This window comes from Scardinius erythrophthalmus (assembly GCF_964197995.2).
Source record: "Scardinius erythrophthalmus genome assembly, chromosome: 5".
In the NCBI taxonomy this organism is placed as follows: Eukaryota; Metazoa; Chordata; class Actinopteri; order Cypriniformes; family Leuciscidae; genus Scardinius; species Scardinius erythrophthalmus.
In genome coordinates, this window is record NC_138225.1 from 49,706,866 (window position 1) to 49,721,388 (window position 14,523).

Consider the following 14,523-nt stretch of genomic DNA (forward strand, 5'->3'; position numbering starts at 1 on the left):
GCACAAATCATACAACATTTTAAATATGCATGGGAGGAACGTGTCACAACATATAGTGTAGCGTACTCTGCTGCGTAGCCTATCAAGAGTGCCTATGATGACCCCGGTCCACCATTGAAAGCGGCTACAATGGTCACATGAGCGTCGGAACTGGAGCAGTGGAAGATGGTCACCTAGTCCGATGAGTCCCGTTTTCATTCCCATTTTCCTACATAACATGGACGGATGGCCATGTAAATGTGTGGCCGTTGTGGCCTCATGTGTGTACTTTGTTCAAATACTACACACAATAATATGCATTCTACAAAAATAGTGGAAGAAATATGGTAGTGTACCATTCCAAATAAACACATTGAATGCATGTTGAGTTACACAAACATCACACAACTTCATGGATCCAGAACTTTATTAAACTGATGTTGCATTTCAATATGGTGATGCTGAAATCACAGTCAGTTAATCGATCGCAAAGTATGAACTGAAGCGAAACAGGTGGGAGGCGATTTAGCTTGAACAAGCCCTCTGAACTGTGAACCTCTCCCCCACAAATAGAAGTGCATTATATAATACAGTAATAGCGAAGCATTCAGATTCAGAGACAGACAGATTTCTAATAGACCTACTATGTGTAAATTAATCACTGATGGCAAGCTAATGTCATATCGCTCCCCTCCCCTCTTCTCCTCCAAAGCAGGGGGAAAAAACATGTACAAAAATCATAAAGAGGACAGATTCAGAATGACATATCTGCATTTAAGCATTACGAAATTATAATCAAAACCAAAAAAAAAAAACAATGGCAAATATTGAGAAGTAAAAAATAAATGCTTTTAATATGAAGGCTCAAATCACTCTTTTAACACTCTGGCTAGATCTTTTCGTTCTGTAACACTGTAATGCCTGAAAACCAAGACCTGTACAACTGACACTACTGAATGTAGTGCAGAGGAAAGACCGTTGCATTTTCAATCCAATTAAGGCTTTTAAAAAAAATACATTCCTATTGGGACGATTGGGAGGAGAAGGGTAAGGGTGCCTGTTAAATTTGATGAAGTAAATAATTTGGAATGCCGCCATCCATCGTATTCTTCTGTTGTTGTTGTTCTGTAGATGAAAAATGTCCTGGTTTTCTTCTGGTTTCCTTGGATCACCGAATAGCTATTAGCCCAACATCTATCAGTTTCTGAATTTTCTGAGCGATGACGGGGTTCTTTAGATGACTGGATGGACAGAAGAAATTGCAGAAGAAATAGGATTTAAAAAATTTGTACAAAAAATCATTTAAATTATATTTGTGCAAATTCCACAAATTCAAGAACATTAAGATTTTTTGCATTTGAAATTCTCATGAATTCAGTTTTGAGAAAAGTAAAAGTAAAATGCTGGATTACTTTTCATGTTGCATACTTTGGTAAATAATAGCAAAATTATGGTAGTATTGTTACAGTTCTACATTTAAATTTACAGCCCAAAAAAGATCTAAATCAGTAACAAGCAAAGTTTCCTAGATTCAAGATAAACATTTTTTGCTGTTCTTACTCGCTGAGGGCCTGTGGGTCTTTCTGCATCTGCTCTAAGATCATGCGCATGGCAGGATCACTCATGATCTGCTGCACCTCTGGGTCGGACATGGCCCTTCGCTTCACATCTTCTGGACTGTCGTTACGTGTTGCATGGCTCATCATACAGCGTTGCAGACCCTCTGTGGCCTCCTGTAGTGACAGAGAAATAGAGAAATATGATGTTAGCAGTGTAGGGCCATCTTCACCAGCACAATACTCCTAAACATCTCAGAGATGCATTAGTTTTGCCATACCTTTGAGTTGGAATCGAGATCTAGAGCTTTCTGGTACACATCCATTGCTTTAGAGAAGTCCTTCATAGCCTCCAGTGCTGCTCCCTTGCGTGTGTAACCCTTAACTAAAAGTGAAAGTGGATAGTGTAAAGTTTTTGCAGAAAATAACTTAGTCACAGCGTAGTAAAGCAAAAAATGTATAGCACTTACTGAAGTTAGGGTCCAGTTTGATGCACTCCTCACAGTCCTGATAAACAGACCAAGAGTTGATGGTTAAGAGACAGAATGGTAAAATAGTTAACTACTAGTCGATGATCTCATGTAGAAAACTAAACAAAACATTTTTTTTTTATTAAACAGTGGTTTACTGAACAAATTGTGTCTCTGTCTTTGTAATAAAAAAATTAAAGGTTTCTTACGGATAATTAATTTTAATCTCTGCTAATGCTGTTAACTATATAGAGAGCCCTTACTTGCACATTACTATAATATTTAAGGTTAACAACAGAGCCCAAACTATTAGCCTGAATTCAGTTGCTATTTATGTTTTTACTCCAATTTGTTAGCCTAGAAATCTAGACGCACCCTAGCGGCAGCAAATTTTATTTTGTAGCCAGTGTCGTCTAGAAACTCTCCATTGGCTTGTGAGCTGGAAAAACCAAACTCTAGTCAGGCCAATCACATTGTGTATAGAGTCGGTGGGCGGGCTTAACAATGACGGCAGAGTTGTGACGGTTCCGCGTGAATCCCCTGCTACTTGAAAACAAAGAAGAGCTGCTGCTGCCGGCGAACAGCGGTCTTTCCAATCGGCTTTGGCCGCGACTCTTGGAGTTAAGCTTTTCTTTGAGAAAAGAACAAAGAACGGCACTGAAGTCATTCTTAAAACAGGAAGATGTGTTCGGAGTTTTGCCAACCGGATACGGCAAACGTTTAATCTATCAACTAGCTCCGCTGGTGGGAAAATGCTCTGGTTGGTTGTAGCGCTATCCTATTGTGTGCAGAGGGAATTTGAAAGACAGCCGTTTATCCCGCCCTCGGATTGAGCCCTGACAATGGCGTGTTCCCAGACCCAAGGTCTCAGGGTCTGGCTAGTAAGGCTTCCAATTTGTTGTTGAAATATAATCATTTACACACTGGCTGTCATTTTCATGACAGATATTTTAAACATGCATTAAATAATCAAGACATCACTAACAGGTTAAGTAAAATATAAATGAATATATAAGCTAATATAGTGCATATATTTAGTGAAAGCTGTCTCTAGAGAGCTGTTTAACTAATGTCTTTCCGCCGCTGAAACACTGATAGAGCATTTACACGAGATAGATCACGTTTGACTAAGTTGTACTGTATCTTTCAACATACCTTCAGTTCATTCATGTTTATTAGGAAGAGATGAACGCATTCACTCGCGCTGCTTAAAGGAACACTCCACCGTTTTTTGAAATAGGGCTTATTCACCTTCTTTCCTACATTTAGATAGGTGGGCAAATGCATTTTTGTCTCAGTGCATGCATTGTTTTAGTTTGACAGGGTTGGCGCTAGCTTAGCTTAGCATAATGAATGGAATCCTTTGTTGCCAGCTAGCATGTCCTGAGTAAAAGTAATATAAAAAAAAAAACCCCACCTAATTACTTCTTGTGGCCTGCGTATTCACAACGAGTACAAATAGCGATGCATATTAACACTAGGCGATTTCCTATGCAGATATTGACTTGGGACTATATTAGGGGGAAGCACAGGCGAAGCACTGCTACTTGGGGCGCAGAGATATCACGCCCAAGTAGCAGTGCTTCGCCTGTGCTTCCCCCTAATATAGTCCTTAATATATAAGTCAATATCTGCCTAGGAAATCGCCTAGTGTTAATCTGCGTCGCTATTTGTACTCGTTGTGAATACGCAGGCCACAAGAAGTAATTAGGTGGGGTTTTTTATTTGTTATATTACTTTTACTCAGGACATGCTAGCTGGCAACAAAGGAATCCATTCATTGTGCTAAGCTAAGCTAGCGCCGACCCTGTCAAACTAAAACAATGCATGCCCTGAGACAAAAATGCATTTGCCCACCTATCTAAATGTAGGAAAGAAGGTGAATAAGCCCTATTTCAAAAAACGGTGGAGTGTTCCTTTAAACTTAGGCGCCTAAACAGCAATCTGTCACGCCACATTAAAGAGTCAAAACAGCATTTATTGTTTGAATTTCGTGATAAAATGGACATACTTTGTTACTTTCGATAAGAAACAGTGTAATTTTTCAAAGCGCATAGCTTATTGCAATTATTGGTGGTGGTTAATGGAAGTTAGGCTACAGTGCTGTATTTGTCTTATAGACAAATGTACAGATAGGACACAAGAAAATTCAACGAATACATGTACGGTTACACCCCTAATTATCATTTAATCAAATGTCAAGAAAGAAAAATTAGTTTTGTGACATAAGGTAAAGCAAGGTCACCCTCAACAATGGGCTAGGGCCTGGCGGGAAGCAGGGGGCGCGTTCGGTACACCGTGATGAGAGTATTGCGATACTTACCGTGGTTTTTCGGTTCGGTTTGAATATCGTTACACCTGTTTTCTACCATTGAAATGTGGTGCTAAGCGTGGTTTTAACTGTAGTTATCATGATCTACAAATTTATGAGACCAATGGTTTTATTTTAATAAGAGTAGAGTTAAAAAATATTAAAATTTTACCTTATAAAAAATAGTTTTTTTACAGACTATTTTCGTTAATGAAAATAAATTTATATCTGCATCCCAACTAGCTCAAGCTACAGTCAACTAAAGCTACTGTCAAATGTTTCTAAGAGACAAAACATGTAATATTATTGATACTATGTGCGGTGCTACTAAATCAGGTGCTGGTGCCATCATCTGTAGAAGTTAATGGCACCGGTGCCACTGCTCTTAAATGTTAGCCTGGAGCCCTGAGGTGTGATTGTACCTTAAGAGCCAGCTGGAACTCCAGTAGTTTGGTGTAGCAGGCAGCTCTGTTGCTGAAGAGTTTTGCATCATAAGGGTTTCTCTTGATGGCCTCAGAGTAATGTTTCATGGCTAAAGGATAGTCACCTTCAAAATACACACAAACAGAACAATTCGAATCTTAACAATTACTATACATATCTTATTTTCAAAATCAGAATCTCCTGTGTGAGGTTACAGCAATGTGGATTTGGTTCATATACACACCTTTCTGGAAGGCATCATTGCCTTGGTTTTTCTCTTCCAGAGCCAAATCTGTATTGATGTAGGCCTGCTTCTCCAGATCCTTCAAAAACTTCTCCGCCTGCAAGATTTCATCACTTTAATTTAGAGGTGAATTATGACCAGGACACCACAGTCTAACAGGAACAATATATTAGCATATCTGGATTTTTCAACAAATCACAATGACCTGTTGGCATTTCTTGAGGACGTCAGGTGTGCGGTGCTCTGTCAGACTCTTGTTAAAGAACTGAATCGCCTCTTTGTACTTCTCCTGCTTAAAATAGGAGTTACCAATCCTGGCATATGCCCTGAAAAAGGACAGGAAGAAAGAGATTTTGTACATACTGTAAAGCAACCAAAGGTGAAAGTTTAAAGTTGACGTGTAAAGCGTTTACACTTCTAATGGAAATCAACTACAGCATTAGACCATAATCTCATTTAAATTAACATTTATTTTTCAGTTTTGTTCTAGTACAGAAAACGAACTTACTTGGCAACCTGTCTGTAGTCTTCTCGGTTCTCTCTGCCCACCTCAATGGCCTTCTCACAAAGCTCTCGGCACTTATCAAAATCCCCCTTTTCAAAATGTACAGCTGAGAGAGTGAAAACAAATCATTTGAATCAGAAGCATCCAGCAGTTGTGTGATTGTGAAGAGTAGTTAAGGTGGCTTCATCCTATTTAAGACTTTAAAAATAAACTCTCCACCAAACCATTCATTTGCACACTTGAACCAAGGAAGGGCAAGAGCTGACAAACACAATAATGAGCATTTACAAAAAGGATGCATTCTTGATTTGGTGCTATGCATCTCACTGTTGTTTTTAAGTGATTAAATGGTTATACGGAGAGATATATAAAGATTATACAGATGCCAGATCTTATAATCATTATAACTGATCTCTGGCTAATTTGGTTCTTCAAATGAATTTGCACGAGCAGCGAAAGATAGCAACGTAATGACATCATATTAAAAACAGAGCATAACTAGAATTTCCAGATCATTATAAGGAAACAGCCAAGAGACCAAAACGACATAAGTTATAATAGATAAATAAAATGTACTGTTGGTTACACGATTCTCACATATTTCCATTATTTCACGATTTCACAAAAGTACAGAGAATTTACAGATTTTATTGCATTTAAATTTAGTTTCAGTTGCAGGGTTGTTCCTGCATTAAAAATATTTTGACGGCTACCAAAAAGAATCTTTGTACCCGCCAAAGATTTACTTGATCATTTAATGTGATCCAAAGCTAGCTTGGTATTGCTAGCCTCTACTAAACTGCACACCCTAGCTTTAACCACTGCACCACATATCTAATATGTACAATTCTTACCTGCTTGGTTTGACAGGTAGGTCATGTTGGTGGGATCGTGCTTTACAGCTTCTTCATAGTGCTTCAGTGCAGTATCAAAATCTTTCTTCTTATATGCAGCGTTTCCCAGCTCCTTCTCCTTCACAGCCTGGTCAGGGTTAGGGTCAGACACAAGCATTAAGCCACTTCAGTCAGAGCACTAGATGTACAGTGATGCTACACCAAACCATGTGCTTTGGCAAAGAGTACCATTCTCTTGTTCTCTGGCAGATCTTCCTCTTTAGGAGGGGGCGGAGCTGTCTCTTTGGGTTTAGGAGGAGGGGGCGGAGTCGGTTCGTCATCTTCATCCATGCCAGACAGATCCAGCCCCAGCAGCACTGAGAGAGTGGTCATCACACGAGGGTCCTGCAGTTTACTACAGTAAAAAAAAAAAAAAAAAAAAAAGTTAACTAGAGATTACAACAAATTCTTAGAATATGCTAGAAAAGGCATACTACCCACATTTATTGGAAAATACGGCATGTACAGAGTATAACAATTTACTATATACCCAGATAACCTAATATTTGCCAAAATGTGCAGTACATGGGGTCAGTGTGTGGGATATTGTATCCCATAATGCAATACATGGTCAACCACTATACAAGAGACCTTTGTTTAGCGTTAGGCATGTGCCGGTATCAAATTTTCATGCTGCAATTAATTGATTGAGCTTTTATCATGGTATACGGTAGGGCTGTAGTCAAGACCACCTTTGTCGAGTCCAAGACAAGTCCAAGACCAGGACTAGTCGAGTCCAAGTCAAGACCGAGTCCAAGTCAAGACCGAGTCCAAAGAGGTTCGAGTCCGAGTCAAGACCGAGTCCAAAAAGGTTCGAGTCCGAGTCAAGACCGAGTCCAGGACAGGGAAAAAAAGTCTGCTAAAAATTTAGGCTAGCTAGCCTATAGAAATTAAATCATTATGTAATAATGAATAATTTTAATTTTATTTAAAATAATTGACTAATTCAAAGAACAACAAAAAAATTATAATTATACAGGCCTAAAGGAGCACACACATCGTTTCGACTGTCTGATCAGCCTTACATTCTGTTCCTGTCAATCATACACGTGATGTCAAACAATTAAACTGCATGAGGGAGGACCGAGACAACTCACAGACACACACACACGCACACACACAAGAGATGCGGATAAACCACGGATCGGGCGGATGACGTGACGAAAAATAATATTTTAATTAAATTCGGGCGGGTGGCGGCTAAAGCAATCAAATGAAAAAAGTTAGCCAATAAGCAAACCTGCAAGTTATGAGCTGGGTTATTTTGTTTCGATATTAGCTATATTTTAAAACAGCCAATCATTGCGCCTACCACACGTGGAGGCAAAGAAAGAAAGGTAAGAAAAAAAGTCGGAAAACTTTGCCCATTAATTAGATGTGCAAGGCAAGCAGGCTAGTTTTCGGGGTGTTATGGTCAATTAAAAATATGAATATTCACGTTGCACTAGCGGTGGACTTTCAGCGAGTTTATTTAAACATTTATTTTTTAAAGAGCCGTTTGTAAGTCAAAAGAGCCGGCTCTTTCAGTGAGCTGAGTGAAACGAGCCGGCTCACGAAAAAGAGCCGAAATGCCCATAGTTATTAGGTGGCCAGTGTTTCACTTTCCCTCCAATAATATATTGTTTTAATATCGCGGCGACGTACTGTAGGCTATGTGTGATTACTGGGAACATCATAAAGAAACCTGGACTCGGTCGAGACCAAAAGCCATATTTGGCAAGACCAGTGGCCGAGACCGAGACAAGTCCGAGTCCGAATACCAGCGAGTCCGAGACAAGTCCGAGACCATAGAAAAGCGGACTCGAGTCCAAGACCGGACTCGAGTACTACAGCCCTAGTATACGGTATTATCACAATATTTTAATTGCACAAGAGAAACGGATGGATTTGGGGGGATGCAAAAAAAACAACAACTTGCATCACAACAGGTGTAATTGTGATTGTCAAAACATTTGGTAACTAAACAGAATTGTATTAAGTTTAGTGACAACATGTTACAATGATTACATGGTACAATGACTGGTAGGCTACTGTTTGTATTGTTGCTTAACAATTTTCACGATTTCAATTCAATTCTTGGGATTTGATTTCAATCTTGATTTAGACTCATTTGGATATATTAGGTAGGCTACAGTAGATAGACTACGTGTTAATTTTTCTGAAGAAAAAATACATCTCACATAATGCTGTAAACATACAGAGAGCCCTATCAGCTGGTATTATTAAAGGTTAAAAATAACTAATTAAATAAAATAAAATGCGGTTCTAATTATAATAACAATTATGTAATGACAAGTAAAAATATAATAAATATGTAATATAGTGCACATATTTAGCAAAATATTCCTCTCTATATTTTTTTCTAGTGAATTTCGTAATAAAATGGACAGACCCCGAGAGCTGAGAATTTTTTTTCATATCATAAGTAACCTGCTCTGTCTAGTCTGTCGGGTATCAGTGTCTTCTTTGCTCCGTGATTTTTCTGTGCGTGAGAAAATGGATGTGTGGCGCGAGAGTGTGTGAAAAGTGTTGATTGCGTGAGTCTCACGCTGAATGCGTAGAGTTGGCAGCCCTGCTTTTAGAAGGGGGATAAATCGACGGCAGCGTTCCTCTTTCCGCCATGCTTCTTCTCCATGAGAGGATTCATTACATTAGACTAGAGTGCGTACTGCGCCGCATGCACACAGTACATGTGGGGATTGTTTACATCAGAGTGCGCACGTGTTTTGCGCAGCATACGCAGTGTTTGTTTAAGCGGTTGATGGAAAATAAGCTAATGTGCATTCTATAAATCTAAATTCTGATCTATTATTTTTCACGGTATTTTGAAGTGCCCGCGATAACAATATCGTGCATATTCATTACCGCGATTTATCGCATTACCGAATACCGGCACATGTCTATTTAGCGTTGCACATTATTTTGTGATAATGACCAGATAATGCTGGGGCCACACCACAAGATATTCTGGCCGATTTCTCCCCTTCCAACAATCCTAAATGTAGTCCCGATTATTTTATTTGTTCTACAGATTATCTTATCAGATTTTCCTGTGGTGTGATGCGTGTAAAGAGTGACTGAATCTGCTCGGAAGAACATTGGAGCCGCCCCGATCTCGAATCGCAAATATTCAACATGTTGAATATTTACTATCAGAAAATCAGAAAAACTCTGTTGATTGTCAGGTGGAACGAAACGATACCCAATCAGAAAGGGAGCTGTGTGAAATGGATATGGACATCAGAGATGGAGCATGTCGATTTGTGGCAATGTTCAGTCAAAAGCAATCCAAAGACTATCATAGCAATTTCTTCCTGCCTATAGTCTGAAATGTTTATTCTGAAGTCTAGAGAGAAATTTTGTGAGATTTCCCATTTTCACAGTGGGGACTCTGGTTGAAAATCTCTTCAAGTGTGGTGTGTTGTCTTCTTCACATCGCGGCACACCACACACTCTTGGAGCAAAACTGTTAAATCTAGGCTTATCGGTCCTCATGTTTGTGGTCTCTCACATTTTGAAAATCGTATCAGATTTTAAATATCTTTTGGTGTGGACCCGGCATAACTGCACATTCTGCTAAGACAGACGCAGAGAAAGCGAGCAGCGGAAAGGTACAAAGAGCACCTACGTGCCAAGCTCTGAGGGCTTGTTCCTGAGCTGCTCCAGCAACTCCCTGTAGCTGGGGTCGGACAGCAGCGCTCGGGTTCGAGAGTCACCCTCCAGCTTTTCATATAAGTTGGGAATGGAAAATGGGTTCATCATCTTCTTCTCTGAAAAGTACATGACAACATTAGTCACAGTAAATCTGAGGATTTATCCATCTGTTTCTTGCCATGCTCCACCACACACAATACAAATAACCATTTAATCTTAGAAAAAAAAAAGGTACTAAAAAAGACCTAGTGGAAATGAGGTGGAAACCTACTAGGCTTTTCTTTTTTTACCCAAAGAGGCTTAAGAGGCTTAAAGTACACCAGTTTCAAAGGTATATGTGCTTTAAGGCTTATTCAGACTGAGAGTGAATATTTTGACTTGAACAAGAAAAAAAAAATAAAAAATTCAGTTAGTAGAGCTGTGAATCTTTGGGTAGACAGTGAATCGATTTGCGATTCATAGGTTTTCGATTCGAGAACGCTTTTTGCAAATTCTGAATGATTCGATTTGAGAATTCACCTTAAAATTCAATGCGATTCAATTAATTCGATTCTGCGTTTTTTAGATGCATTTATAGGGTTATTTAAATGCTTCCCCCAATATGTCTTAGTCAGGGTGTGAATTACACAGCAGCCTTCAGGGGGTCAGAGAGTTTAACAAAAAAAATAAACTTTTTTGGTGGCCAGTATGATCAAGTCTTATTTTACGGTAGGAGTCATTTTAAATATCAGTGAAATTCCACAATTATCGATACTTCAGCAAAAACTAATACTAGGTTAACTAATGTAAGAAAAAGGTCCTAAAATAATTAACATAAGACAAGTAAACTGTCAGCAATACAATAAAACAAAAACTAATTGCAAATTAAACAAACAAACAGTGTTTTAAGTTTTTCAGGAAGTTGTACTAACAGTGGTATTTATTCAGATAAGTAATACCCTACAACAAAAAATGGAATAATCAAATGCAAAATAACACTGCATTGTCTTGCATGGCACTGTGCACATTAAATATAGATTAATCCTCATTAAAGCTACTTAAGTTATTCAGTCAAGATAAGTGAGATTTTCTTTTGCCAATTGTTGTTTGACTATCATTAATGAGAGACTGCAGCAGGTATATTAGGCTGCTGTCACTTTAAATGCACAGATCCAATATACTGTTACAAATGCGTTTTTAGTCAACTGTGTACGCTTACTTAAAGGAATAGTTCACTTAAAAATAAAAATTCTGTCATCCTTTATTCACCCTCAAGTTGTTTCAAACCTGTATGAGTTTCTTTCTTCTGCTGAACACAAAGGTTATTTTGAAGAATAAGATATTGTGAAGAATGTCGGTAACCAGACATTCGGTAACCAAAAAAAATTTGTACAAAAAATATGGAAGTCAATGGGGTCCATTAACTGTTTGGTTACTGACATTCTTCAAAATATATTGTTTGTGTTCAGAAGAAGAAAGAAATTGAAACAACTTGTGGGTGAACTATTCCTTTAAGACATTTAACCCAATGTATTTACGCAAATACTCCCCAAAAAGGCATTTTGACATTTTTCCGAAGCCAATATCTCTCATCCGCGTTAGGCTTCGACTTGGAGCATGCAGACAGAAAGCCACCTAGACCCTGTGCCTATTTTGCGGTTTAATGCTCTTTTAATAACAGTTTAATATCAAACACGTCCCATAATTTGCTGCATTTTACAACACTTTTACAATGATTTTAGGGAGGAACTAAAGCGTACCGGTGTTAGGGAAAGGAAAGTGCGCTGGTCGGAATGAGGCAGCGGCACAATAATCGATTTAACTTGATTATCTTGTTTTCATAATGGTTGGAAGTCAAAATCGAAAATCAATTTTGATTAAATCGCACTGCCCTTGGTACCGGTCCTGCAGAACAGGTGGTAACATCACATTAAATTTTCAAATAAATTTTGGCAGCCGGCAAAATATTTTCAATGCAGGAAAAACTCTTTTTGGCAGTTCTTCTAAAATTATGCCAAAAGAATAAAAACATTCTTTACCTGCTAACCGTGCTTCCATGTTCTGAAGTCCCTCCTTGAGCTGCTGATTGGACGGCTCTTGACGTAACCCCTCCTGATAGGTCGCTTTGGCATCCTCTAGTCGCCCAAGAAACTCCAAAGCAGCAGCTTTTCTCGAGTAACCCTTAAAAAAGACAGAATACAGCATATGGAAAATGAAGAACGGCTCTGGAAGAAGAAGAGAACTAAAGTAGAAATGGCAATATATCAGGGAAAAATAGACCAAAAAACCCCCCCACAAAAACTCACCTTGCCCCAGTCCGGCTTGATCTTTATGGTTTGGCAGGCATCTTTCAGGGCATTGTCATAATCACCCTTCTTGGCATAGGCGGCGGAGCGGTTGCTGAAGAGGACGTGATTGGAGGGGTCTAAGGCCAGGGCCTCTGTGTAGCACTTAACCGCCTCCTCAACATTTCCTGCGCTCAGCGCTTTGTTACCTTGATCTTTCAGTTGTGATACCTAGGGACAAGGATGGATAAAAAGTTTTTTAATACGTCAGGATAAGAACAGCAGCGACATTTAGCACTTAATTTAACTAGAAACATGCAAGCTGCACCAGCTGTGCTCAAGTTGCAATTTATGCAATACTAAATTTTGCAACATTTGCAACTACGTTTTTCAATGTAAAAATTTTAAATGTTAGTTCTGCAAGGCAAAAGTATCAAGGATAAACTGAAAACAATTCTGGGGTAATTAATCGAAGGTAAACATGTTATGCCACTATGCATTACTTTATGACCTGCTGGCTTTGTTCTGTCTTAAAGTCAGCATGAAACAGAAGTTTTTTATTCACTATTGTAATGACCTTATGTAGCCCCACCCCTTTTCAGCACTGCACTCCTTGTGTTCAGTCTTCGGGTTTGTATTTCCACAGCATGAAGGTAAGATTTTACAGATTTATGAATGAACCACTCATTTTAAAATCTTCCCAGTCTACTGACATTTGTTATGACATCCGCTTCAAACATTGCAATGCTCATGATAACTTTTGTAAACTCTTCAATTAAATCCACTTCACCAGCTAATTACTCTTTGACAGCAATCTCATAGAAATATATAAAGCTACCACAAAAACGGAAGTTCAAAGACAAAATTCTAAAGACAACTGCGCTCTTGTTTCTCTGGTGCATAAAGTCTGTATATGAGTGAAATTGCCTGAGGACAAAAATGTAGGGCGGGACTTGATTTTATCCATCGGGAATTGATTGGATTGATGTAATTTGCTATTTGTCAAACTCATGTGAGTGACAGGTAAATAGTGCAACATTTCATAAAATAAGAATTGTCAAGTTTGATATGGTGACTTTAAAAACAAATGGTGCAACCAAATAAAGTACAGAGTTAGTTACAAACTAGCTAGTAGTTACTAAGACTCTAATGTGAACTTGTTAACAGCTGGAGCAACCCTACCTAAGAGTGTGTTGGTTTTTAAACGACCTAAACTACTTTGTTTTAAATGGAAGCTCTTAGAAACAGTGAACTGTGTGAGATGACACATTCTGTGTGTTCAGGAGTGCAGCATCTGTTGTTGAAATCTGATATAAAACGACAGTAACAGCTGAGGCAATTCTCCCACTTTGCAACACTTCTCTCTTTTTAGCTTAAATTATTTAATAGGGACCAATAAGAATTGCATAATACCAAGTGAATGAAAAAAGACCCTATGGGAAAACAGGACTTTTTTTTTGTTTGCTTGTTTTTTACAATTCTTAAAGGGATAGTTAACCCAAAAAAGAAAATTGTCATCATACTCACCCTCAAGTTGTTCCAAACCTGTATGAGGTTTTTTTCGTTCTGCTGAACGCAAAATATATATTTAAAGAATGTTGATAACCAGACAGTTGACAGCTCCCGTTGACTTCAATAGTATTTATTTTTACCTACAAAGTCAATGGGTGACCAACATTCTTCAAAATATCTTCTTTTGTGTTCAGCAGAAGAAATAATTCATACAGGTTTCGAACAACTTGAGGGTGAGTAAACGATAGCAGAATTTTCATTTTGAGGTGAACTGTACCTTTAAGCACATTAAAAACAACTCGTTTTAATTAGTGTTATTATAGAATCCTATTAGAAATGTCCCATTATTGTAACGTTTGCCGAATTATGGAGACTTCTCAATGCTATACATATTTCTAACTTTGATTGGAATGCCATTTAATATAATTTAAAAGAAAAGATAAGAAACGCCATCAGTTTAGTCTTAGCACGAGTAAGTTAACTGAATGAAATGTCGTTCCGCCCTTCACACACACAGAAGTCTCTAGATCTGACATGAGCTTATGCTAACTTGCTAACTGATGGAGGAAATCGACCAAATGAATAAAACCGCATAATTCACACAGAACAGATCTGTATTTATAATGATCGACTTCTTTAAGATAACCATTGCAGAAGAATCGTTCGCAGAGGTCGCAGGTTAAAGCACAGCGTGACACATCCAGCTGCTAAC

General features: G+C 38.4%; 1 protein-coding gene across 1 annotated transcript in view; it reads right to left on the bottom strand.

The window, feature by feature from the left end:
- Positions 1-365: 365 nt before the first annotated feature.
- stip1 (stress-induced phosphoprotein 1) overlaps positions 366-14,523 on the bottom strand; it is a 14,418-nt gene continuing 260 nt past the window's right edge. Inside the window, exons 2-14 of the mRNA XM_081366811.1 lie at positions 12,321-12,530; positions 12,054-12,195; positions 10,010-10,151; positions 6,571-6,736; positions 6,343-6,469; positions 5,492-5,594; positions 5,189-5,309; positions 4,984-5,080; positions 4,739-4,863; positions 2,006-2,042; positions 1,817-1,920; positions 1,540-1,712; positions 366-1,220 (exon numbers count right to left, since the gene is read on the bottom strand). Of these exons, the coding sequence (XP_081222937.1) occupies positions 1,148-1,220; positions 1,540-1,712; positions 1,817-1,920; positions 2,006-2,042; positions 4,739-4,863; positions 4,984-5,080; positions 5,189-5,309; positions 5,492-5,594; positions 6,343-6,469; positions 6,571-6,736; positions 10,010-10,151; positions 12,054-12,195; positions 12,321-12,530 (1,620 nt within the window). The 3' untranslated portion in view covers positions 366-1,147. The remainder of the gene's footprint in view (positions 1,221-1,539; positions 1,713-1,816; positions 1,921-2,005; positions 2,043-4,738; positions 4,864-4,983; positions 5,081-5,188; positions 5,310-5,491; positions 5,595-6,342; positions 6,470-6,570; positions 6,737-10,009; positions 10,152-12,053; positions 12,196-12,320; positions 12,531-14,523) is intronic.